The 26,904-nt window shown below is 50.4% G+C and overlaps 1 protein-coding gene across 8 annotated transcripts in view; it reads right to left on the bottom strand.

Annotated features, from left to right (window-relative positions):
- Positions 1–1,341: 1,341 nt before the first annotated feature.
- Positions 1,342–26,904, bottom strand: part of LOC133348637 (protein PRRC2C-like) — a 97,438-nt gene continuing 71,875 nt past the window's right edge. The window contains exons 24-43 of one of the 8 annotated variants that reach the window (XM_061561562.1): positions 25,911–26,077; positions 25,347–25,486; positions 23,588–23,963; positions 22,171–22,253; positions 21,334–21,786; positions 20,243–20,336; positions 19,221–19,450; positions 18,624–18,716; positions 17,676–17,762; positions 16,680–17,055; positions 15,872–16,225; positions 15,122–15,419; positions 14,693–14,918; positions 14,051–14,205; positions 13,120–13,228; positions 12,078–12,175; positions 10,993–11,122; positions 8,857–9,075; positions 7,840–8,004; positions 1,342–7,649 (exon numbers count right to left, since the gene is read on the bottom strand). In XM_061561562.1, coding sequence (XP_061417546.1) covers positions 7,248–7,649; positions 7,840–8,004; positions 8,857–9,075; positions 10,993–11,122; positions 12,078–12,175; positions 13,120–13,228; positions 14,051–14,205; positions 14,693–14,918; positions 15,122–15,419; positions 15,872–16,225; positions 16,680–17,055; positions 17,676–17,762; positions 18,624–18,716; positions 19,221–19,450; positions 20,243–20,336; positions 21,334–21,786; positions 22,171–22,253; positions 23,588–23,963; positions 25,347–25,486; positions 25,911–26,077 — 4,255 coding nt within the window. In that variant the 3' untranslated portion in view covers positions 1,342–7,247. The remainder of the gene's footprint in view (positions 7,650–7,839; positions 8,005–8,856; positions 9,076–10,992; positions 11,123–12,077; positions 12,176–13,119; positions 13,229–14,050; positions 14,206–14,692; positions 14,919–15,121; positions 15,420–15,871; positions 16,226–16,679; positions 17,056–17,675; positions 17,763–18,623; positions 18,717–19,220; positions 19,451–20,242; positions 20,337–21,333; positions 21,787–22,170; positions 22,254–23,587; positions 23,964–25,346; positions 25,487–25,910; positions 26,078–26,904) is intronic. The other 7 variants (XM_061561563.1, XM_061561565.1, XM_061561567.1 and 4 more) reach the window with 7 other exon arrangements.

The raw sequence follows: 26,904 nt of genomic DNA, 5'->3' as shown, positions 1-26,904 counted from the left end.
GGGACAAGAGGGTCATACAGAAGCACAAGTCGCTCTCCAATGCGATAAGCGGAGGCAAGTGGCCGTCCGAACAGGCTGGCCCCGAATATGAAAACGTGGAATTATCACAAACGAATCGGGGGGGGGGGGGGGGGGGCCTCAACAGAGATGACGGCTGTCCCCATTGTTTGAGCAGGGAGACACTTTGACGAACGTTGGAGGGTGAAGTTCGCCACTGAGAATGGGACGTGCTTTTTCGGAAATTCAATGTCTCCGGCTGAATCGAAAAAAGAGAGTCAATGAGTAAATATCCCCATGTGCGTGCCAGCGGATGTTTACGCTCAACAGGTTCAATTGGGCATAGCGACGGGAGCGGGCTGCACGGGCGGAAAACATTCAAGCCCTAATTGTGTTGTGCAGCTATCAGGAATGCGGCACTCACCAAATGATGTTTACGTTTGCCAGTGTTGCACCGTACTGAACTCTTGCAACTAGAACATTTAGCCCGATGTGGCTCTGTCCGCCTGGGTGAGGTGGACCGTGTACAGATGGAAGTCGTGATGGACTTCACCCAACCTACACAGCAAGGAGACGGCCAGTATGTGACGGTAGAGCAAGTAGGTTGAGGACTCGTCAGCACTAGGGTTGAGTGTTATCACCCAAACGCAGCTATTTTGTCTGGTACAGCACTGTACTTGGTTTGGTCCTGTGAAAAAACTAGCCCTTGCTATGGGAATGTGTAATTTCAAGGACTCCTGACCACCAATATTAACTATACTAAACTAATTTTTATTTTACCAAGGCCCACGGAGATAAAGCTCTTTTTTAGAAGCGACCTGGCCACAAATGATAGCTTAATGAAGTGGCTTATCACGCAGACATTTATAGCAGCCAAATATTCTAAACGCACGTTTCGAGATGAGTGCCACCCCAGTGTACCAATATATTAATTTCAAACTTGTTTTAATCTGATGTCGTGACCAAGACTATTATAACAGTTGAGAAAACAAAATCTAAGCGACTGGCGCCCACTCAAAAATGAGCTTCGCCCAATATTTTGCAAAATGGGATGGGTGCTTAATTCAACTGGTAATCCAGAGGAAGTGATGGAAATTCCACAATTCTATGGCAGGCACTGTTTATATTTTGCAAAGTGGTTAACTCGTGTTATTGACCTCCAAAAGAATGAAGGGCTGAGTCTATCCCCAATAAGGGTTTGAATGTGTAATCTATTACGAGCAGCGCTCTCTTTAAATCACTGTGACACCAAACTGGGTTGGACGCAGAGGCATCAACACAAGTAAAAACAAAACCACCCGACATCATTTCAATCCGAAACAAAGATCGAGTCCACAAAAAAGGTCCAAATGAAACCACAATGTTTATTATCCTCTTTCAGAGTTTACTGTACTCCAATCAATACCTAGTTCGAGAAAGCACACGTAAAAAAAACACATTTCTGGTACTCAGCGAAGCATTAATTACAGCGTTTTTTTATTTGTATTTTTTTTTACTTTTAATTACACCGCGACGTAGTAACGGTAAATTGTCTCTCACACTGCCGCACCGAAAGTCACCGTGTGGAGAGGAAAGCGGTGTGTGAAGAGGGGGGGGGGGGGAAATCGGTAACAGCGCGGCGTTCTCGAACGATCTCTCCCGCGCCACACACCGCCCTGCCGCTGCTCGCGGAAGCCTACAAGACACAGGCTTGGGGGGTGGTGGGAACGCAATTCGGAGAACGCAACGACAAATCAAAACCAAATCCATTTCAAAGGGAAAACAAAACTGGCTCGGGTCACAATGGAACAAGAACAACAACCCAAACGTGCCCCCAAAAGAAAGCCAATGTGTGCAATCCCGAAGACAGGAACAAGTTACTGTCCAGTAAATCGCCCTCGCCCGATTTAAAGATTTGTGGGAACGAATTTTTGGGATAGGCGCGCGGGGGTGGACGCACGTTCTGCACGTCTCCAGGCGGCCTCTTGTTTATGCAATTCATTTTTCTACTTCCGACTGGGCCACTGCAGTGAAATTGCTCTACTCGCAAGTGGTGATTTCTAATCGTCTGAGCTTAACGTGGACCATTATCTGGGGTTGTTCAAACGAGTGCCACTTTGAGAACGGTGGTTGTGGACCTTGCCATAGGAATGTGTAATTGCCTCTGTTGCCTTGGTAACCAACGGAGGTCAGTGTCGCTGCAAAATTAATTTGACCTGGATGATTGATCAACGAAACATTGAAAGTTTCTGCGAAAAAGTAAAAACGAAAATATCTACTTGTTGATGATTACACAAGCTCCTGCTGTAAATGTCTCCTCCAAAAACTTGATGTGCTGTCTCAATGGGTGAACGAACTGTGGGTGTGCAATTGACAGATATTTGACTCGGTGGGGTAAACATTAAACCCTGTGGATTGTTAATTAAGTTGTAAGCAATTTTAGAGTAAGAGCGTGCAGCAATTAACCTAGCACCGTACACAGTAGTGTAATTCTCACTCCACCCAAAGTTGACCCCACGTGCCCATCCCTCGGCAGGCCAGCCAAATTTGGGTCATGGGTCTTAATGGCAAATTCAATGGACCTCTAGCAACGCGGTTCACATCCAGTTTGGGTTGACCGCGACCAGCAGGGCTGACGTGGTAAACCTGGGAACAAGGACAGCGAAGAGGTCAGAACCATCTTCGCCCCCCCTTGCCTTCTCTGGTTCGAGCACATGCAGTCTGGCCGAGTGGCGGGGTCAGTGAGTGCTCGACTCGGCCCATCAGGTTTTGCCAGGTCGAATCGCGCGGGTTGAGAGCGCAAGCACCGCCGAAGAAAATCCAACATGGCAACAGCGGTCGTCCTATAAAGACGCTGGCCACTGCCAGAGGGAAGGTGAACTCTCCACCACGGGGCCCACCACCACTACCATCAAAGAACGAGGTGGTTTTGCCTCTACGCTCGCACTTTATGCGCCCCGCTGGCAGTATGGAGTCCAATTGGAGACTGAAAACGCAATGTGTTTACCGGCGATCAGAGGGTGTTTTGAAGCAAAGCATGAAAGCATTGAGAGAAAAAAAAACTGCTCTCAGAAAAGGCAAGAACTGAGCCACGGACATTTAAAACCTGCTGTAAACTCGGTGCGGAAGGCAAGGGGCGTGCCACACGGGGACGGTCCGTGGAACGGGGGTGGACTGGTTCATTCCTACAGTTACCACAATCCAGTCACGCGGCTGGATTTCCAGCACTGTGGCGATACCGGCACGTGCTCTGCGATTCCCAGAAGTGCCATGAAATATAATGAAAGTTAAAGTGCCGCTCAGCTCAAACAAAAAAATGGGAGTGAGACTCAACTTCACTGGAGGTTCCGGCTTAGGGCCACCAATGAATGGGAGAGATGTGTGTCACACAATGCTCGTTTGAGCAGGGAGACCCGACGCTCGACTTTTCACCGCAGTTCCCGGCCCCCAGTGGCATGTGGCATTATTTTGCAGCACCGCCGGGTAATGCAACTGACGCACCGAACGGCCCGACTCGACAGCTTGAATGGGAAGCTGGCCACGAGTGCCCCGTAAAAGCTCTCATCGTGACGCTTGACAACAAAACCCATGAGGCCCATGCAGTTTCGTGAAATGAATTAACAAGAGCACCAGCCCATATAGTGTCCAGTAAATCAACACTGAAGAAATGTCAACACCCACCCCCCCCCACCAGCACCCTTTAGGGATAACATAAAGAATAAATGTAATTACAACCAGGCCACCTAAGCTCACGTTTGCACCCAAACAGGGAATTTGTGCAAAGCAATAAAAACGAAAATAACAGAAATCGCAGCAGTGAAAAAACCCAGTAATATGGTTTAAATAACTTGCTTTGGAACACTCATCAGATTGGATTTCATATAATAGACATATGCTGTATTACACTTTTGACGTGCAGACGTGTTGTGCGGTACTCAAACGCTCACAACTTAAGTATCCTATAGGACAACCAAAAAAAGGTACGAGGTGTAAATAAATTTCGGTAATCGCACTGCTTTTAGAAAGGCTGGTAAATTAATGAACAAGCAGGAAGCCCCAACCAAGAACGAAAGGGGAGAGCTCGCTCCAATGGAAACCATGCTGAAGCGTTCATTTCAATTGCAGTGCTAGGAGGAGAAAATTAAGTCATTGCAATCCCTACTATTTTGGTTCACTCCACACATTATCATGATGCTTTTATTCCTCGACGCTTCTAAAGGTCAACCAACAGATTTTCCTATTCCCGTCCCGACGAAGATGCTCGCCCTCCACTGAGAGAACATGAGTGAGCGGAGGCTTGTGCACGCACACACACACACACACATTTCACAAATGTCATAACAGCAATACACCAGCAGTATCATAAAACACGTCTCAAACTGTTGCACATTATATTATATACGTTCATACATACACACACATGCACACACATACCCATATTATAAAAATGGATGTGTGGGTGTGTGTATATATATGACTTTCAAATAAGGATTTTCAGTATATCTAATTATTTTACATTTAAAATGGTATCTGGCTTGGTGGTGGCACTGTTGTAATGCCCAAACTAGCAATATGAAGATTTTGCTGAAATCTTAATTGAAAATATTAATTCAGCTCATCCCTCCCAAGACCAATAACATTACCTCTTAGTGGGAGGCCAAGCGGTTGCCCAAAGGCAAGATTGGCCGGTGTGACGGGCACACGGAGTTTTTTTCCTGCAAAAGTTGACGCTATGTATTTAACGACGGGACAGGCTCAACAACTTGTAAATGAGGAACAGTTCACGGAAAAAAAACAGTATTGTAGATGCCATCAGAAATAGGGTAGGAGAGGGTGCAGGATTGAAGGCAGGCTTAGCCGCGAGAGTGGCTGGTAATCCAGGACAATTCTGAAGCCAGACGTTGGTAATAAGACAGGAGACCCTGGAGCTCAGGTGTGTAGGTAGAGTCTTGGCAGTACAAGGGAAAAAGTGAGGTGGAATCTAAAGTCATGGACAAGACTAAATATTAATGTGTGTATAATCTAAATATTAGTTTCCTATTGCATCTAAGGGACGCTTTTATAATAGAGCACAAACTGTGTGTACAAGGTCTCTGCAAAGGGCTCTCACCACGTGCACGTTGATTGACCGATGAGATGAAGGATTTGGGAGCATGAGGATGCACACTTCATTTGCATCCGGAGGACTGTTTCCCTCATACTTTTGAAGCACATTTTTACTCCTTCAGAAAGCTGTTTTAATTTAGGATAGCTCTGCTATTAAAGGCCTCCATTCAGCACCCAGTTTAACAACCTCACGATTGGCCGTTCGAGGGCCACATGATCAGGGGTTCCCTCAAATTGCTTTGGCAGACCACGTGAAACAATTGCAGTTTTTTTACCATGGCAATATGTATTTAAATAAAGAGTATTTTGTAATAAACGATGTCTCGTTGCGTTTAAAAACTGCTGTGGAGTAGAGATGTGCACCTCCGGAAGAAAACATTCTGAAATTCAAGATATCATAAAAAACTAGCCCCAAAGCTTCGCGATGTTTTTAGTACAAGCATGTGAAGCGAAGCCACTAAAAAAGCATTTCTGAGTAGAATGTATTTCATATTTTTTTACGCGTAAAGGCCTTCACTTCGAACAGGACGTGGTTGTGCATTCACATGCAACTGAGCCTCATGTCATAATTTCCTAGGGCTCGGCTTCATAAGCTGGTATCGCCACCCCCCCTGGACAGAAGTTTACATCAAAACGTTCAACAAAGCGTCGCCGTTAATAAAGCAAATGTCACTCCAGGCTGCGTCGTCTTACACTTGTGGCCTCACTGCTTTATTTGTTTTGTTGCAAAAAAAAACCAAGACACACACCGAAACAATATACAGGAACTCATTCTTGCGTCGCGTGCCACATGCGGCGAACACGATTCCGGTTTGATTCGAAAAACGAGTCGTGACACAGCAGTTGGACCGGGACCCAAACTCAACCAACAGGAGAGAGAGAGACAGGGGGGGGGGGGGGTGGTGCTTCCTATTGACCTCTGGCCGCCTCTTGATTATTGGGCGAGGGGTTGATGGCTAAGAATCTTCATGTGGATTGCAGGGTAAAAGCACAACAGCTGCGGCGCTGTCACAGCAAACTCACGGCGGTGTGCACGCTGTTATCAGTCAAAATTTAAACCAGCAACGGAGAAAGAAATAACGTAAAAAAAAGATATCACGAATTGGAAAGAAAGCATTTGACTAAAAGCAAAAGCGGCATTCCATGAGTAACATGAATAGTTTTTTTTACAGTATATCGAATAATATTTTTCGACCCCCATGACTTGCCACTGTTGCCGCTTCAGTCCTGTTTTTTAATTAGGCTGAGCATGCGAGAGACAGCGCCCTGCGATGCCCAGTGTACATTGGTTATGGGGTGGGCGAGGGTCGGACTGCAAGTAGCCAATGTTAAAGTTACTGGTCAGCGAACAGTGAGCGAGCTGGGCTTGTTACAATACAGCAATCGTAACGTCGAGACTGAAAAAGAAATCTACTGTGAAGCTTTACACCGTTAATTCAGTTGTCATTCGGATGTCAGGTTAAGATTTTCTTTATATAACTTTCTAGGGATCAAAGGATGCGGTGCGCGTCCCAATTTGGAAGCTCTCAAGCCATGCTGTCCGAGTACATTGTTGTAAATCACGAGCAATTTTATTGTTTCGTTAAACTAGTCATCATACCAGTTAATAGACGTCTATGCTGTTGCATGGGCAAGCAATTGTTACAATTATGGTTCTCAGCTTCGCCTCAAGCTTGTAATACTAATAAGAGATGTGCAGCAATAGTGATAGCGCTGGATTTTAATAGAGCTGTAAATATCAGAAGGTAATGTAGTTCATTTCTTCCCACGTGTCACGGACAACGCGCTCTGGGGGTCCCCACTGCAAGGGCTGCCGCATGCGTGAAGGCAATCGAAATCGGGGGAGGACGTCACTACCATCATACACCGGGTTGGGCCAGGGCAATTGAAGTAACAACAACATTTGTGGTTACCCCAAGCTTCAGAGCTATGAATGACTACAGCAATTAAGCTATAGACTCTACACCAAGCCTGTAGCCAAGGCCTGATCTAATGTGCGCACGCATGTGCACGCGCACACACACACACCACACACCATCACACATTCGCACAAATGTACCCCACCCGCTCGCACTTACACGTCAAGCCTTGCAGGCTGCCCCACGCAAGCAACCCACACATACTCGCACGCCAATAACACGCAACGACAACACCCCAACCCTTTATCACTTGCCCTCGTCTGACTTGATCGCTTGGGGTTTGATGGGCCCGGTGCGCACTGGTTTCCCAATGGCTGCCTGTGGCGACGGCGTCTGGCCCAGCGGCGTTGTCGTCGTCGTCTGGGCAGGCATCGGCGTCGTGATCAGAGTCGGCTCGGATTCGACCGCCGCGCGCTCCGGTGGGGCCTCCGTCACCTCGGGTTTGGTTGTTGTTGTTGACGTTTTGTGCTGCTGTTGTTGTTGTTGTTGCTGCTGCTGGGGTGGTGGCGGTTGCTGCTGCTGCTGCTGGGGTGGTGGCGGTTGCTGCTGCTGCTGTTTTTGTTGCGGCACCTGCGGATGGTGTACGACCGATTGCTGTCCGGAGAAGAAGAGCTGCGTGGATTGCAGAACCTCGGCCCTCTGTCTCGCCTGTTTGGCACAGCCGCACAGATACATAACAAAGGTCACCTTTCCACCTTCCCTCTCGGAGCAAGCGCTGTTAGCGGGTACTGATTTAGGCTGGATCTCCTCACTTCAGTCAGTGTCCCCCCCCCGCCCGACACAGAGGGGCTCACCTTTTCCATACCCAAGGACAAACCAGGTTTGGATCCATCCTCACCTTGATCTGGTCGGTGACGCGGGGTAAGGGCGCTCCGTGCGTGACGCCGGGGCGCACGCTCGCCGGGCCCCCCAGCGAGGCTGCGGGTGGTTGCCCCCCCCCCACGGCTGGGCCCAGTGATGGGGGTGGGGCTCCCCCCCCACTGCTTCGGCCCCCACCCTGTCCCTGGGGACACAGCAGCGGTGTTTCAGCGAACGCGAGCGTGTACGCGCACGCGGAGGCGTACGTGCGCGCACGCGGAGGCGTACGTGCGCGCACGCGGAGGCGTACGTGCGCGCACGCGGAGGCGTACGTGCGCGCACGCGTGTATCAAGGGCGCGCATGGGTCAACGCAACAGTGAAAAAAAAGACCCTGTGTGCAATGCAACTCAGTGTTGGTACAGTTGTAGCAGTGGACTTAACAACGGGAGCATGTGTGTGCACAAAGCAGTAACATGCAACTCTGTATCAGCTACACATTAACATAGCCGCGTGTCTGCATGTGTAGCAGTAATGTGCGAGCGTAGCACTTAACACAAAGGGTGCAAACAGTTAATAGAATATATTTAACACTTTGAAAACTTCCACTTGCCATGAGTTTGCCTTAACACAAAACGCACTGACACCAGGCTGACTAGAGGCGTTGAACACGTGATCTCTATATTGTAACCTGGGGAGGGTGGTGGCGATTGGAGGGGGGCCAGTGGGGGGCATGGGAACCTGTGGGGGCCCAGCCAAACCAAAGAGTTTTAAAGCCACTGCTGGAGGAAGAAACCAGCGTGTTCATGCCAATATTGAGCAGCACCCAATGTAAGATTTAGCACCGAGTCACATTGACCGTTTATGTTTTGTATTGGTCTAAGAAGCACGTGCAATCGTTTGTCATCAATTTCAAGCACATTCGTGAGATGAAGAGGCAATTCAACTGCCACAAACGTGCATTCAGCCCAAGGAACCAGTGACAATACACGGCAAAATGTCTGTAGAATAACCCAAGCACCCACGAATGTGGTGGGACGCTGTGTGGCGTGCCATTACCTGGGCGCTCACGGGACGCTGGGACATTGGAGGGGCGGCGGCGGCGACGACAACGACGCCGGCCGCCTGCGTGCCGGACGTGGCGGCCACGTTAACCGGGGCCGCGGCCGGTGGGGCTGCCTGGGTGGGAGCCGGCACGGTGTAGCGCTGAATGGGCGTCACCGGGGAGAACGGCGATGCAGAGGTGCTCAGGGATGACACTGGCGGGGGTCGGGGCGCCTGTGGAGGGAAGCGAACATGAAGGTCCTGCGCTCACACCCAGATTCGCCGCAAGGACTCATTGCACTGTTACTGTGTCGGCACCGCAGTGGCGAGACGTTAACTACCTCCAGCCTGGTATACAGGAGGTTGTGGATAGGCTGCAGGCTGATTTTATAGTCCATGTCATTATAATTTCCATGTCATTATTTATTTATGCCCCGTAATGCATATACAGTAATCCCTCGCTGAACACATTTTTGCTGAATACGGCACTTTTCAGGAACGCGTCGACCACGCTAAAACTAGGAATGACTGTACTTAATTTTCAGCGCGCAAGCAGAAAATCTAATTAGAATTGTTTGGCATGCACAAGTTAATGTACGGAGTCTTTGTCTCTTCTTCAGTGCTAATGTACACATACCGATTAACAAGACTTCCTGCAGACTTCAGGGCAATGCTGAAAGCACCTACTAAGAAAGTCACGGCACATCAAGCGGTGGTGACAAGCACCACTCGCGGTGGTGACCTTTGTCTCCCCACAGTTCTGTTGTGGACACCCTGCAATAGGTGCTCGTTTAAGTCTAAGACGACCTGAAGGTGGTCCAGAACCGGTTCAGACATCACTTGCCGTTTATGTAAATTGTGAAAGAAAATCAAATTCAGATTCTTCAGTTTGTAAGTGTGCTAACCACTGCACTATCACGGATTAAGACACTCACCAACGCTCACTTGTACATATACAACAACCGCCATTCGCCACGAAGTGGCGGTGACGTTACCACGACGCTTGTGCCAGGCTATGTGCACGTTGAGGCGACATGAAGTGTTGAACGCCCGCTGGCAGGAGGTCACGGGGCAGACCCAGGTGCCACGGGTCGACTGACTGAGATGACTGGCTGATGCACCACCTGTGCCCCCTACTGTGCCAACTTGCTGTGATTTAGCCACCCGGCGCAAAGCTCGTTGTTGTGAGCGTCCCTCCTCCGCCCTCCGTTGTTGGAGGACGACTGCCTCCAACTGCCCAGCAGCGTCCTTCACGAGCCTCCTCCACAGAAACCGATCTTGACACCGCTGGTACCAGTCATCGGCAAGTCCACTTAGCTCCACATCCTCCTGTACCACATCACTTCATCTCTTCTCTAGCCCGTGCTGCGTCCGTTTAGCCCCCTCGATCCGGCCGAACAAAGCTCTTTTGGCATGCGGTGATTGGGCATGCGGGCTACATGGCCCAGCCAACGCAGCCTTGCCTGCCGGAGGAGCTCACCGATGGGACTTTGTCCAGATCTTTCGAGGATTTGTGAGCTCCTCACACAATCCAGCCTGGTTAAACCCAGGATTGATCGTAGGCAGGCCAGCCTAAATGTTTCTAACCGTCAAAGATGTTCCATTAGGGGGGTCCACGTTTTGCAAGCATAGAGAAGGGAGGGAATGACTGTGGCCGAGAAGACCCGAAGCTTCGTGCAGAGCGACAGACCAGGTAGTTTCCACACAGCGTTACGCAACCGATGAAAAGATAGTGCCACTCGGCTGATTCGGAGTGAGACCTCTGCTGTTAAACCGGAGCCGGTCATGAGCATACTGCCCAGGTATGGGAAACTCTCCACTCTCTCCACAACTGCCCCATCACCGATTGGGAGTTGTGAGGGTGGAGTACCCGATGGTAAAATATACCCAGGCAGGTGCTTCGTTTTGGTGAGTCTGATGGTAAGGCCCCACCACCTCTTAGTGGCATACTCCAGGTTCAGCAGCAGCGCCTCCAACTCCTCCTCTGAGTGAGTCGCAATTACGAGATCATCGGCATACATAACGTGGTTGACCAATAGGCAGCCACTCCTTGACCGCACCCGGGCATCGATCAGCCTCCCATTGTATCTGTACCACACACACAACTTCACACACGCACTAAGACACCCAGAAGCCCACACACGTGCTCACCTGGTGCTGGTAGACCTGTGTGAAAGGTTGGCCCACACGGGTGGATTGTGGGGGGCCTCCCCCAGTTTTGCCGACCCCTGAACCTTTAGTCGAGGAACTCCCGGCCAAACCGGGACTGATAGAACCCGGCCTGAACCACACGCACATACACATCAGTGAAAACACACGCAACGTTATTACACAATCATGCGAAACTAAACTAATAAAAAACAAATATTTTACCAGGTAAGGACCACTGAGCTGCATTGCTTTTTTTCATGAGCGACTTAGCCACAAATGATACCTCAACGAAGTGGCTTATCGTGTGGTCATTTATAGCAGCAAAATAATCTCAAAGCAGGTTTCTAAATGCTTAGGAAAAACCAGAGTCCCAGGAGAAAAATCCACGGGGCCATTGGGACAGCATGCAAACTCCAAACCTACCGGCGTCAGCGTTGGGATCGAACCCACGACCTCCTGTATAACAGACGAGGCAGTTAACATCTCGCCACCGTGGTGCCCCTATATAGTGGTGTTCGGTGCTGTACACTGCAAAACCTTGTATGCTACATTGTACCATTATCAATGGGTGTGCGTGCCGTGAATGGGATGGTGTGCTGCATCATGCCTGTTGGCAAGGTGTGCACTCGACATGGTGTGTTGTGTAGCATGGTGCGAGCTGTACATGGTGTGGCATGTGGTGCCGAAAGCTTTATGAGGTTCTCAGTGCTATATGTGGTGCGGTGTGCTGTATGCGGCGTGGTAAAACATTTATGCGAGGGGTGGTCGATATCTGTATGGCATGTGGTGTGCGCTGTATGTGATGTGGTACTCGCTATATTCCCGCTCAATGCCAACAGAAGTGGCGAATATCTGAAAGGGGGCAGGGCCTCCCCTAGGTCGACTCAGCCTTTAACAAGTACCTGGTTTTGGTTTGGAAACAACAGCATTGGGGAGCCAAAGGTATTTGCAAACATCCGCCTCATGAGCCGTGCAAGCCTTAATGTGCTCACGAACAGCACTTGCCCCAACAGTCTGGTAAAGGCTATACAGGGGATCTTTGTGTTCGTTTCTGTTGCTTTGTGTCACAGCGCGAGCCAAGCTACCTGAAGGGGCTCGTAGCCGGGGTGTTGCCGTGCGGAGTTTGCGGAGGAGTGTGATGTTTCACCTCTCCGGCCATGCCATAATCCGACACCTGGAAAATCTGGTTATGGGGTGGGTGTGCAAACAAACCATCGGGTTAATAAATGCTTCCCTCCAGGCCAACCGGCTTATGCTCAAACGATTTATTGTAATGGCACCGCAGTGTTACACTGGTGACATCAACACACGAGTGAACGTCATGAGGGTTTTGCTGGAAACTGCTAACATGGCAGTGTGCATGAGCAGAAGAACGATTGCATTGCATAACAGAGAGAGGGCGACGGCTTTGGGAGGATTTAATTTCCTTATTATTATGCTCGTTTACCCAGGAAAGCCTCGGTATCTTTACAGCAGTGGTAAAATGATTGTGATAGATTACAATTATTCTAATTTGGACCATGACGCCGTCAACACCATGGTCTACTTTTGCGAATAGCGTCACGGGATTTTTAACCATTTACTCTTTTTATTTTAGCAGGTAAGGCTGACTGAGCTACACAGCTGTTTTTCAGAAGTGATAGCTCAACGAAGTGGCTCATCATGTGGAAATTTATAGCATCCAAATACTCTTAAATGCATGCTTCTAAATGTGGAGGGGAAAAACCGGAGGACTCTGAGAAACATCAATGCAACCACGGGGAGAACACGCAAACTCCAAATATACAGGCGTGAGAGTCGGGATCGAACCCACGACCTCCTGTATACCAGGCGAGGTAGTTAACATTTCGCCACCATGAAGCACATGGTGTGGTGACAGTTATGTTTATATTCTTGGTTCTTTCGGTGAAGTCACGAAAGAACCAAGAATATGAATCCCAGCAGTCCTTTAAATCAAAATTGTTATGTTAATTACAACCAACTGCATTAATATTGAGGGCGGCCGCTGTAATCGTGCCGTGTACTTCCACAGCAAGCGGCGAACGCGCTGCCACTGGGGCACGTCACTGCCCACAAGACCGCGGCTGATGACATCGACGACGGTTCACAGGCGTGTGCGCGGCTTGCCTTGTGCTGGCTGGGCGTGTAGCGTGGGACCTGGTTGGAGATGGCTCGCGGCGCCGCATGCGCGAGGACACCTCTATTCTGCGGAACCGCCATCGATGGCTGCGACATCCTGCGAGACACAAACCAGTCCTCAATGAGAGCGATGTGGCGGCAACAGCAGCAACAGCCGAGCGTCCGAAAGGTGCGCGTAGGTTCCGTGGCTGGATCGGCCGAGAATAATGGCCCACGCTGGTTATAACAGGGAAACATCCTGTTAAAGCAGGATTAATGATCATCGTTTATTACCCCCCTGAGTTATGCCTGCACACCCACTACCAGAGTAGTTCCATAATATTTGTCTCGTCTTCTCAGTCAGGTGTGCCATGAGAGTGCTCGAACAATATCATTGCAGCGGCTTGTTAAAATGTACGCGGGTGCTACAACGATTGAACTTGAGTGTAACGCTCAAAGTCTTTTGTCCTCGCGAGTGAAGTTTTAAATCTGGGTCTGGAAGCCAGAACAGGGAGCTTTGGATGCACACACATGACAGCGTTATTCTGGATTGTGCCATCCAAATTGTGCCCTCCCCCTCCAAAAGCCTTCTCTCCACAGGTTCCATGCAGCCCTGTGGGAAGACGCTAAATTAAACTGTGGAATGGTGGTACTCACGTGGCAAAACAGCTATCGCCTAAGGATGTGCAATCTTCAACCGACAACACCATTAATTAAAATGGGCCATACGACGTATGTTGAACTTCTTTCGCACCGTACATAGCCAACCATGCAAATCGGAGGTACAGGGAAAGGATCACAAACTAAATACAAAAAGCAGTTCTCAACAAATTGACTTTTCAATCAAGATGAGTTTTCAATACATTTGTATTGGACGACAGAGCAAAGTCTCTGTGAACGAAACACAGGCGGGCGCTCATTCCTCGCACACAGCCCTTACCCCTGGAGGGCGATGAGCGTCTGCTGGGTGCCTCCGTATCCCTGCATGGGCAGCCCCATGTGCTGCAGGGTGGCTGCCGGCGACTGCGAGGTGGCGTAGAAGCCACTCTGCTGGGGCTGGGAGTACACGCCGAGCTGGCCCATGCCCTGTCGTGCCTGGGGGGAGCCCGCATACACACACACACGTGCACGCACACGCGTACGTGCACGCACACGCGTACGTGCACGCACACGCGTACGTGCACGCGCACACACGGACACACACGGACACACGCGCACACACGGACACACGCGCACACACGCGCACACACGTACATGCGTACGTGCACACACACGGACACACGCGCACACACGTACACACGCGCACACACGGACACACGCGCACACACACACAATCACCCCCCAATGAGCTGTAGAGATTGCCCGGACAAGTGGTGTGAGTCAGCACCTATGAATGGTCGAGTGTGGGGCTGCTTTAGTCTGTGGTGCTGATGTTCACCACATGCACAAACACGCGACAAACCACCAAACAGACTAAATTGGCATGCACGACACTACACATTCGCGCGCACGCTCCGACCACCCCGCATTCAACGAGAGATACACACGCACGCCAGGCCCTGCATCGCAGACAGACAGGCACCTGCATGAGGTGACTCGAGTCCATCATTGGCGTCTGCTCATAGATGAAGGCGGGCAGAGGCTGGTGCGGCGGTGGTGGCGGTGCAGGCTGGGGGGCCGCCTGGCTGTACTGTTTGCCCATGTCTGACGCGAAGCCTCCCCCGTACAGGGGTTTTGGGGGGTTGCCGGCCGACAGCACCAGCGCCGACGGCTGCGTCAGGCTTGGCTGCAGGAAGGCCTGGCCGGACCTGCGCACGAAACGGGAATCGCTAGTTAAACATCAACCGAGGGAACGGCACGAGTGAAGTCACAATCAGCGGAGGTGTACATCTGTTAGGTTAAGAGGTATTTTTTTGCGTCGCGTCTTTCTTTAAACGTCGGCAGCCTTCACGCAACCAAGCCGAGCGCACATTTCCAGCGACACCCGGCAACAAAGCACGGCCACGCTCACCGGAACAGCTGCAGAGACGGCCCAAACATTTCAGGCCCCTGCGGCGGTGCAGGCTGGCTCACAGCCTGCTGCTGGCCCAGCTGCTGCGAGTACAGCGAGAAGGGCATCTGGGGCTGGTGGTGCATGGCCTGGGGTGGGCCGGGAGGGGGCCCAGGTGGAGCCGCCCCACCGCCCGGCCCGCCCTGGTAGGCCTGGCCCTGCTGCATGGCTGGGGGGCCGCCCCCAACGCGTGCCTGCTGCATCGGGAACAGGTGCGACGTGTCCACGTGGTAGTACGTCGGGAACTGTCCGGTGGGGGCTGCAAGAGGAAAGGCGAAAGTCAAACAAAAGGCCCAGGTCACGTCGACAAAAATGTCCAATAGAGCCGAGCGGCACCAAGTGCGGAGCATTGGGGTTAGAATTGGAAGGTACTAAGGTTAAGCACCAGCTAGGTCAACTTAGCCCATCATCTTCCCTCTGATGTTAAACCAAAGTACCACTATGGGAAATCAATGGTGGTCATCCTATATTGAGACTGGTCCCCATTATGGGAATGTGGATTTTTATACCGCTGACAGCTCATGTCCACTAAATGAAGAGGAGTGCTGTACCAACGCTTATTTCAGCAGGACGACTTTCGAATCTTGTTAACAGAAGCAATCGGTACTTTAAAACATCATGCACGGGAGAATATGTTTGGATACTTCGAACACCTCATGCAATGAGTTAAAGATTACTTTCCACATCATCCTCTCAACACTGGCCACTCACCTGGTCCTGGCTGAGAAAGGTACAGCTGCTGTTGCTGCTGGTGCATCATGGACGGCGCACAGCTCAGCTGGGACAACTGCGAAAGCTGTGATATCTGGGTGAGCTGCGGCATGAGGGACAGCTGGCTGGCAGCCTGTTGAGCTTGCTGTTGGTGCTGTTGTTGCTGCTGCTGCTGTTGTTGCTGCTGTTGCTGCTGCTGTTGTTGCTGCTGCTGCTGTTGTTGCTGCTGCTGCTGGAGCTGCTGTTGTGGCTTCACCTTGCAGATGTTGCTGGCGTGCTCAGAGGTCATCAGGTTGGGTTTGGCCGCGAGCGAAGACGCGGATGAGGATGACACCACCACCCCGTGGTAGCTCACTGCGGGCACACGGGAACACGTTTTGGTCAAACTGGAAGCCAAATTTCTCCGTAAGGTACATCTAAGGTAAGACCGGCCAAGGCACAGGAGGGAATGGTGGTGGCCAGCATCACGCATAGCCACCATCTTCAAATCAACCAATGCTGATGATCACATTCGACGTGACCTCACCAAGTGCCCAGGACAGGTTCAGGTAGTAATGATGTTATCCGTGGCCGAACATTTATCCCAAGTCACGCGGGCGTTCACACATGTGCCACATATTATACCGTACGAATTACGTCAGTCCACACACAAACGAAGCAGAGTAAAACAATCAAAAGTTTTAACTGCGTGGGCAAACCGTGCTACCGTTCGGCTTCCGTCAACCATTCTGGTGACGGCACAAGAGGCTCTGGTGCGTGCTCCCGACGGACCCGTCGTGGAAACGCTGGCGACCTCAGTGCAACCCACCGGGTATGGAAGAGACACCGGCGTCGGCCATCGACATGGTGCCCACGTAGCCGCCGTATGCAGCAGGCCCCATGCTGTCCCGGGGCGAGACGAGGGGCCCCACGGGCCCGCCGGGCCCTGGTGCCGCCACGACGTTGACCGCCACGGTGCTGGCCGCGGTGGGGGGTGGCGGGGGGGGCCCCGCCGGTGGGAGCACCGGCGCCGGCTCGCCGCCACCGCCCAGGCGCGGAGAGTTTTCCCACGCCTTCCGTGCCGACTCCATCTGCGAGCGGACGCAACGGTTCGTGTCGACGCTTGGGTCAGTGTGGAACGTGCCGCCGGTAAAAAAATAATAATATGCGCCGCCGATGTGGTGGCACGCGCCCGTGATCCCGCACTGTGGAAGGCAGGCACGGTGCATCATGCAGACATCATCGTGTACTATAAGACATGCTGGGCTGAGACGTGGCCAGATGATAAAAGCGCAGCAAAGTAGGTCTGGAATAATCACAATAAGCAACTAGATTCATTTCCAACTTCTGAAAAGAAACTGGCCAAACATCTTCTTTCAGAATCTACCTAAATGAATCTGTCGGCTCACCAAGACATTCCAGGATAAATATGGGGCATAACCATTGCTACTCAAACCAACCAACCAAACCCACCCAAACTAACCCACACAACACGAACCCACCCACCCACACAAACCTTCCTCTGCACCTCCGATTAGTATGATCGACTACATACGGTGCGAAAAAAGTTCAACGTACATAGGCACATTGCCACAAATACACTGGCTCTAAATACCTTGTGGGTGCCACTGACTTTTACTGGAAGTTCATCATGCCTTTATTAACTAGTCAATGATGGCCTCTCTACTTTTACGGGTCGGTGCTTGGCAAGAGCACTTGCCCCTTAGGTTTAGCATGCGAAATGGAGGCTCTGCACCTTAGATCTCTGTACGTGTGCTCTTGCGTACAAGTGCGAGCGTGCAAGCCTGTGCGAGTCTGTGCTGACCTTTAGCGTGAGGTCAGCTGCAGACAGAGCCCCAGGAATGATGCTGCTGTTACTGCTGCTGCGTGGGACAGTTCGTGGGATGGGCACCTGCAAAGGAAAAAAACACAGAGGCAGCAATGCGAATGAGCTGACCACTCCCAACACACACACACACTTGAGTCGCATGATTATTGGGCAAGCTCCCCCACACACAGATGAACAGAAGAGCACATTCACATGACTGAGATTTCCCCAAAGATCCAGGGTCCTTTGAATATCAAATTAAAGAAGCAATGACTTTTAGTTTTTTTCATCTTCAAGGTGCACACCTAGACTGAGTCGTGCGCTGTCTGACATGAGTTTGAACAATTTGTGAACGCCAAAAAGAAATTCGAATTATGGTTAAGTCCATCATTTTCGCACCTCGGTGACATCACTCGAGCACTATGGTGTAGCCATTTGTGATGTTAAAAGTTTGTTTTAACGGATTAATAATGCATCCAAATCGTATAAAACAGCAAGGAACGCATAGCTCGTGTTCCTTCATACAAAATAACATGTGTCTTTTGGAATGCATCTTACAAGTCGGTGACTTCTTAAGATTATTTCTTTAAAGTGACCAATTCCACATCTATCCCGGTGTGGCAGGAGTGCTCAACACACATTCACAAAAAGTCGTGAGTTAATATAATAGTTGGGGGATTCAAACACACACATCGAGTGGCATTAACCTCTGTTGGAAGTGCCAAGTCAGTGGTGAAGATCTTACATTTCTGTCGTGGGGGAAGAGGGAGGGGAGAGTCAATCTATGCATTGCACAACTAATACAGACGACTTCTTATGAAAAACTTCCCCTAATGCAAAGTCCAGCACCCGAACCGCCTCGACACCCAGCCCCTGTCACGGTGCACAAAGAAGGTCGCGTGGTGACATTTGGGCAGATTTATCTGCGTGCGACGGGAGGCTCACAGTAGACACGAGCGATGTGTCCAGTGCGGTGGGGTCATGGGCCGGCAGGGGTTCCGTCGATACAGCAGTCGACGTGTACACATTCACGGTTTCCTGTAAACGGAGACACAGATACACAGAGCGGCGACAATAGGGATACGTTGATCAATTGTGATACCCTGGCCTTTGACAACATCACCTGGAATTCTTCCGGGTCTCCCATTAGAAGCTAAGCAAGTTTGAGTCTGGATAACATTTTAATGGGGGGCCAAGTTGCGGGGGGGACTACTTTGAGCACGAGATGGCAGTTCAGCAATATCTGTGGTGCGCTGTACATCACATTCACCAACCCACCCTGACCAGTATGATGAAGTATGGCAAAAACCCACACTACTCATACAGTGTGGCAAGGCCTTCCTTCAGCAGTGGATTGATATAAAGGTTGTACACACACACACACAAGCAAACACTGATAACTTGGGCAACAATTCTAAATCAGAAGTGTCTGGCAATGGGCTGTACATTTTTATCTACATTTCTAGCTGTGACCGAAGGTCACGATGAATACAAGCGCCACCCCCTGAGGAAGGAGACAAGAGGACTTGATATGCCCATTACCTTAATGGCAGCGTGGCCATGCTGCCGACGCTCCTCCGATGAACACGGTGGCTGGCTGGGAACAAACTCAGGTGCTTCAACCCCGGTCAGCGCGACGCTCACAGTCTCCGCTCCGACGGCGACCGGGCTTATCTTGCCACCCAGCACCACTCCTCCACTACCGGCGACACCGTTGTTGCCAACACCGGTGGTGCTGCCACCACCTCCAACTGCTGCTGCTGCTGCTGCTGCTGCAAAGACACGCATAGCGCAGCCTGCGTCACGCCCCAATAACGAAAGCCTTGGCTGCAGTGACTCGCAGGAAACGTGATCGCACTGCTGCCCGCTTGCGCCGTGTGGCCTCAGCTATGTTTTGCTTTGAGAGACAATCAGAGAAAGACACGACTTTGGTGGTTGCCGCCTTAATTTGGTGGAGTTAGTCTCACTGAAGTGCCACGAGTCCCCGGTATGAAGATACCTGATTCCAAGAACACAGGATGAGATGTTACTATCCTTTGTGCAAGCACTTCCAAGATTTCATGAACAATGAGCCTGGTGAAATTTGGGGAGCGCATCGTCAGTAGTGAACCTTTGGTTCCTAGGGTGTTTCGGCCTTTCATACTATACACCCTCCCCAAAGGTGGCCAGCGACAGGGTGATCAATCCTACGCTTGCGTCCCATTCCCAATTAGTCATAGGAATTGCCTTGTTGTTTATATTGAGGACGTTAACAATGGACAGATCCCCTCTCCGATGTGGTTTGCGGTTCTCCGTTTGTTTTTTCACATGATGTCCAAAGCCAGTTCAGTTCAGGAGGAAGCTCTGAGAGCATGTGGAGTGAAACGTCAGACATCGCGCTGAACAAGGTGCAACACAACCCGCAAATACATCAGACACCTGTACAGCACAACCACTAAAAATGCAGTCGTAATGAACGGATTAACCTCTCCGCTAAGTGTATTGAACCTTCAGTGTGTGCGGTGTATGTGTGTGTGGCGTACGTGTGTGTGTGAGATCGCGCCTGATCGCGCATGTAGCCTCACCCGTCGGGGTGTCATCCCTCCTCTGCCTCAGCGAGCGCTCCTTCCCCACGGGGCCTGGCGTAGGATCAGCACGATCGCTTGCAGTCTCCCGAACCTATAAGAAACGCACGCACCACACACAGGATTCATGTGTCAACCTGGTACATACGAGTGCAAAGGACACTCGATCGATGACCACAGATGTGTAGGGGGATGGGGACACGAGACCTACAATGGAAGCGTGCACACACACAAATATACAACGCTGTCATACGAAAGAACACTCACATGGGACATAAACATACATGTACAGCAATTGTGCACGAGTAAAACAGATGTGCGCACAAGCACATGGGACACACATACACCAGCAGGAGGCACGCACACACAAGCACATGGGACACACATACACCAGCAGGAGGCACGCACACACAAGCACACGACGTGTTTAAAATGCACGTTTTCAGTGTAACCCTGTCCATACATTGTCTGCTGAACAAGAGGCACGGCGTATGAGAAAGAACCGGGACACTATGTAGGCGGTAGGCATTATTGGCAGGGATGGCCTGCCTACTGAGACTCTCAGCTTAAGAATCAGAATATTTATTTATACTGGAGGAATATGATGAGCGAAAAGTTCTTAATCACAGATGTCCAGTATGATAATTGTTTTTTTAACCCTTTTATTTGGAAACAAAACTGACACCTTTTTTACAAGGAGTCATGTTTGCATAGACCACAATACCTGCAGTCGGAATGCCAAAAGGCGCATCTGGTCCAACACCATGTGAGACTAGGCTCTAAGGAAAGCTGTCTCAGGTGTGGACGAATCAACTTCAAGGACAGTGCATACATTATCAAAGTTATGTGTTTTTTTTGCATTCCGCCTGCAGGTATTGTGGTCTATGCAAACATGACTCCTTGCAAAAAAGTTGTCAGTTTTGTTGCCAGATAAAATGGTAAAAAAAACAATTATCATATTTTTCTACTGGCAAATGAGGTTCCAAAGATGTCCAGTAGTTCACAGATAAGACTCGGCTCCAGCTCAGTGCAGCTATGGCTTTGTGCCGGACCTGCACATAATGCGGACGGCAAACCCCTGGGCTCCGTACCGGCTCGCGCTGGGCCCGCGACGACCGCGCTCTCTGCTCCTTGGGCTCGGCTCCTGCGGCACCTCCTCCGACTGCCTCCACACCGCCCGGAGGCACCTCCGCGTGGGCGTGCCCAGCGATGTGGCTCGAGCTTACGCTGGGGGGGGGCGCAGAGCCCGACACCAGGTGAGTGGAGCCCACGACTTGGTACGCAGAGCTGGGAGCGTGAGCGGAGCCCGACGGAGTTTGCTGGGCGGAGCTTGGGGCGAGCAGGGCGGAGGAGGTTGTGACGGCCTGGTGGGCGGGGCCAGGGACCTGGTGGGCGGGGCCAGGGACCTGGTGGGCGGGGCCAGGGACCTGGTGGGCGGGGCCAGGGACCTGCTGGGTAGGGGTCTGCTGGATGGCGGGGCTAGAGACCACCACGGCATCCTCCCGCGCGGGTTCCGTGCCTCCCTCTGCCTTGCCTGGGGCCAGCTGCGGGAAATTCACACGGGCACAAAAGACCGTCAACTCTTGCACACGAAGGCAGTAATGTAAGGAAGTTTAAAAAATTCAGTTTGTGCAGAATTTGATTGTTTCCTCCAATATCCGTGTTTCCCTGGCCAATATATGGGTTTTTTCCCACATTCAAAACAATGAAAATACCAGTTGGCCAGATATCCCGAGCAGAACCACTTGCCACAACAATCTGTTGAAGGCTACAGGGTGGGATCTTTACCTTATCCACGCGTGCGAGTGCATACACGTGTGTGTGTGTGTCCGTGCGCGCACGTGCGTACGTGTCTTCACGTCCATGATCGCGGGTGTGAGCGAGCGTGCTATGCGTGTCGCCCCACAGTGCGAGTGGGGGAGGCTCACCTCCGTGGAGCCGGCTCGTGCTGTCAGGGGCTTGTTCCACGCATTCACAGGAGGCGGCACGGGCGCTGCCATCAGAGGCCCAACTGCATGCGCACGCAGAGAGAGGACACAAAGTTAAAGCGCAGACACGAAAAACACGAAGACACAAAAGCACAATCTAAGTCACAGCCCAACACATAAGATATGTATCAAGACACAGAAAAAGATCCCCCCGTGTAGACTTAAAAGACTGTTGGGGAAAGTGCTGTTCGCGAGCAGCAGCTATGGCACACGAGGGGGTCAGTGGCCAGCACCACGTCTGGCAGTCTTATAGTCTCCCCAGTGCTGATGTTTACACATCACATCAGGTACTCATTTAAGGCCAGTTTACTTATTTGCAACCCATTGTTAATTCCATTACACAGTATTGTAGCAGAAACTTGGGATTCATCAGACAATAAATAAAGCTACGACTGCAGTTGACCTGACACAGATGTATTTCCAACACTCGAAATAACATCATTTTTTTTACGTGACTTAACCGAAAGAATGTGACTTTACCGAAAGAACCAAGAAGATAACATTTGTTTCCAACTATGATGTGCTTCTGGTAATTATCAACTCAAGAATTCTGAAACATAGCTTTATTATGATTCAGCAGAATTATCCAACTACATGAGCCCACACTCTACCAGGTTGAAGAGGGGCTAAACGTTCACCTGAACGTTTATGTTTCAAAGCATAATGGAATAAGACGAACGCTCTGTGAAAATCCAACTGTTTTACAATTAACGTAACATGCCTTCCAATGAGAATTACAATCGATGAGGATATTTCCCATAATCCTATCCTATTTGAGCATTTTTTTACATGCTTTTATTTAACTTACTTCGTCTGTTGTCGTATCCTCATAAAATCTTGTAACTCACTTTTAACCAACTTCTCAATGTGCTATCGACTGCAAACTTGGTATACTTATGTCATACTGATGACAAGACTATATTCAATCATAAAAAATACAAAATATATATTTTTAAACATTCAACACGCTTTTATTTAACTCTGTCTGTTGTCGTATCCTCAAATCGTGTAACTCAATTTCAACCACCTTCCCAATGTCGTATCGACTGCAAACTTGGTATAGGTATGTCATACTGATGACAATAATATATTCTATCATTAAAATATATATTTTTAAACAATCTTTTTTACGGCTCTAATTGTCCACGCTCAACTCACGTTGGCTGTAAATCACCACGGTCCCTTATGTCACGGCAAGCCTCGGGGAGCCACGCCGAGGGGCGGGGGATGTGGAAGGAGGGGCGATGGGGGAAGGGGGCAAGGGGGAGGGGCAGCTCGGACAGTACATTTCAATAAAGCGTGTTAAAAAAAAAGTATTTTTAAATATTTTATTTCACCTCCTCCCACCCCAACAAACCTCTCTTGCCAACGTCTGCCTGCGCTCCATTGCTGGGAACAGCCACAGCTGCTCCAGCATCACTCGCTCCGTTCATTCCAAACTCTTGCACTTTGCCCTGCTGCTGTTGAGGTTGTGACTGCTGCTGCTGCTGCTGCTGACTTGGCTGCTGTTGACCAAGTTGCTGCAGGTTTGGTTGTTGTGGGGGGGCTGGGAGCTGCTGCTGTTGCTGTTGTTGCAGCTGAATTCCCAACAGCTGGGCTGGCTGCTGCCCTTGCTGTTGCTGTGCAGCCTGCTGCTGCTGCGTCTGCTGCTGTTGCTTTTTAGCCAGGCGAGGAGGCAGCTTATTGCTGTTGCGATTTTTTTCCTTCTCGGGGCGGCCCTTGGTCGCCACCTGCTGTGTGAACAGAGGGCAGGGATCAGACATCATGATCGTCGGCGTCATTGACATCAACAAACCAGCGAACTGTGTGAAAGGAAAAAGTGCAACTTTTTCCGTGTCGGTCCCCGAAAATGTCGTTCGGTTGCATAATTCTAATTGAGGTGCCCAGAGAAGTTTACAGGAAGGCAAATAGGTGGTAATCATGTCTGTTGTAGGTTGAGTGCCATCATGCCCTCATACACGGGTTTTTTTACAAGGCACCCTTTTCTGGTTTCCTCCCACGTACAGTAAGGATTTAGCTCACCATCGCAAGTGGAACCCACCATTATGGTTAAGATTGAGGCAGAGCACAAACTAGCATTTTCCCCCACAATAACATCCTAATTGTTCTATCAGATTCCTAACACGAGACATATCTCTATTTGGAACTTTCCCATTGTGTGAGATAACGGCCCAAGTTAGTGATATAGCAGACTGACTTCTGAAATCTCTTCAATTCGCCTCTTATCCACACACGGTGAAGCACCTAATGATATGCCTTCAAAGAGTGTTCATCGAATGGGCAGAGAAATAAATGTCCTTGGCCTCGCGGGTCGAATACACCAAGTTATTTTAACACCGAGGCTTTCACATCCAATATTATCCATGAGGTTTTCTTACAGGAGGATCTTTCCACACAATCCTGGCTGTCACCTGATGGCGCTGGTTGTAATGAACGGTGAAACATCACTCGAATTATTTTGTTAATGTGACAAACCTTACTAATTGCCTGCGTCGAGTGGTGGCGGGTTTAACGACACATTTATATTTACGCGATCTAACCCAAAAAAACTCGTATGGACGCCAGTACAATTGAACATGCTGGCTTCTTTGTGCAGTCAGATGCCGACACAAGTACCTGCTTCAATTTTATCTGCAGATGGCGCTGCACGGCAGAGAAAACTTGCAATCAGGGTAAGGGCAAAACGTGTGCCCTTGTTATTAATAACGGGCGGCTGGAACCTGGACTGATCCGAATATTTCAGCGGTGCCATCTTAGGTGATCTGACGTGGCCGTAAGCGCCCTTACTTAGCCAGCAGGCCAACGCAAACGATCCAAAACGTCAAGCAGAAATGCGTAACAATCACTGAGTGATTGTTACGCTTTTCCCTTACTACGTGAGGAGTGGGGCAGTGCACCCAACCACCCTCCCCCGTGGGCACCTGGCGTCAGGGTTTGTCGTCTGCCGAATATCTGTACCCCCCCTCCTCTCCCCGTCACTCGCGCTTTGTACCGGGCTCTCGTTTAATAAAAAAAAGGTTCTAAAAAAAATGTGTTGGGGATAAGAGGAGTGGCAGACACGAGGCAAGGGGGGCTGGGGGGCAAGTCATGCCGTATGGCGTAGTGGCATGCTCTACCGGTGCGATGGGCTCCTCCTTCTTGTCCTGGAGACGCTTCTGTCGCTTGGACAGCACCTGAGTGAAGCCGGCGCCCGCGCTCTGTGGGTCCTCCGCCTCCTCCATGCTCAGCAGGGGGTGATCGTCGATGATCACCACGCCTGCGGGCACGCACACACGCACACAACAGGCAGGTGTGAACGCGCACACACACACATCAACCATCATAGACCGTCCAAGAAAATGCTGTTTGCAAGCATCTATCAAGGAATGCATGCTACACAAGGAGGGTTGTGTGGCCAGCACCACTCCCAGCTGCATTTGTCTTTCGGTCAAGTACTTATTGAATGGTTTCCCGTTCCGACACGTCTGCAAGTTGCAGGGTGGGTCCCCGTTCACCGCTGAATCTCGGAACGCGTAAGCAGTTGGCCTCTCTAAATAAAATTTCCATTCCGATGACGTACACGTAGGTCATCGGAACCGGAACGGGTTAAGAGCCGAGTGCTCTAACCGAGAACGCCATCCAGCAAGTTTCCACCGGGAGCCTCGCAGCTATGAGCGCGCCTCGCCCACCGCGACACTCACTGGCGTAGTTGTTGAGGTCGAACTGTGAGATGGCGTCCGCCTTCTCCTTGGCCTTCTTGGCCTCCGACTCCTGCCTCTTGGCCTGAGCCTGTTGGGGGTCTGGGGGGGGCTCCGATGGGGGACCGCCGCCGCCACCCCCTGCGGCGCTGGCGATGCGCTCTGGCACTCTGCACACACGCGACCAACAAGAAACCCGAGAAGAAAGGGGTCTTCCCCCGTTCATTCTCAAAAGGAGGGTATGTGCCTTCTGGCGAGCACAATGCCAAAAGCAATCCCAAAACTGCTTCAACTACCTTTCATGTTACCAGGGTAAGGCCCACGGAGCTATTTCTCTTTTTCAGGAGTGAACTGGCCACCAATGATAGCTCAATTAAGCAGATTATCGCGTGGAAATGCATAGCAGTAGCTAAATACCCTAAATGCATGTTCATTGTAAATGTGGAGGGAAAAAAAAGTGGAGGACCCATAAAAAAATCGACACGACCATGGGGAGAATATGCAAACTCCAAATATACAGGCGTCAGGGTCGGGATCGAACCCATTACCTCCTGTATACTAGGCGAGGTGGTTAGCGTCTTGTCACCGTGGCGTCCAAAAGGGGAGGAGATACACACCAATAATGCTCATGCGGAACTGTGTGCATTTGTCGTGGTGTTTGCTTAAGCTCATATGAATCGGAATCAGAATATTTATTTATACTGGAGGATTCGGTTGCGCTATAAAGCTCTTCTTCACAGATGTCCAGTCGAGGCGGGTCAAAATATTACAACGATACAAAAACAAGATAGGATTGAAAAGTATAGGAAATGAAAACAAATAACTTTAACAAAACATACAACTAAAACTAAGCTATGTTTTAGCTTAGCAAGTAAAGCCCACTGAGCTATTAGCTTTTTTTTCAGAGGAGACCCGCCATCACGAATGATAGTGCATTTACGTGGAAATGTAAAGCAGCAAAAAAATTTAAATAAAACGTTGCACAGAGAAGACCTGA

This window comes from Lethenteron reissneri, chromosome 27 (genome assembly GCF_015708825.2).
Source record: "Lethenteron reissneri isolate LAM-NWPU_2019-01 chromosome 27, ASM1570882v1, whole genome shotgun sequence".
In the NCBI taxonomy this organism is placed as follows: Eukaryota; Metazoa; Chordata; class Hyperoartia; order Petromyzontiformes; family Petromyzontidae; genus Lethenteron; species Lethenteron reissneri.
This window is presented reverse-complemented; position numbering and strand designations above follow the sequence as displayed.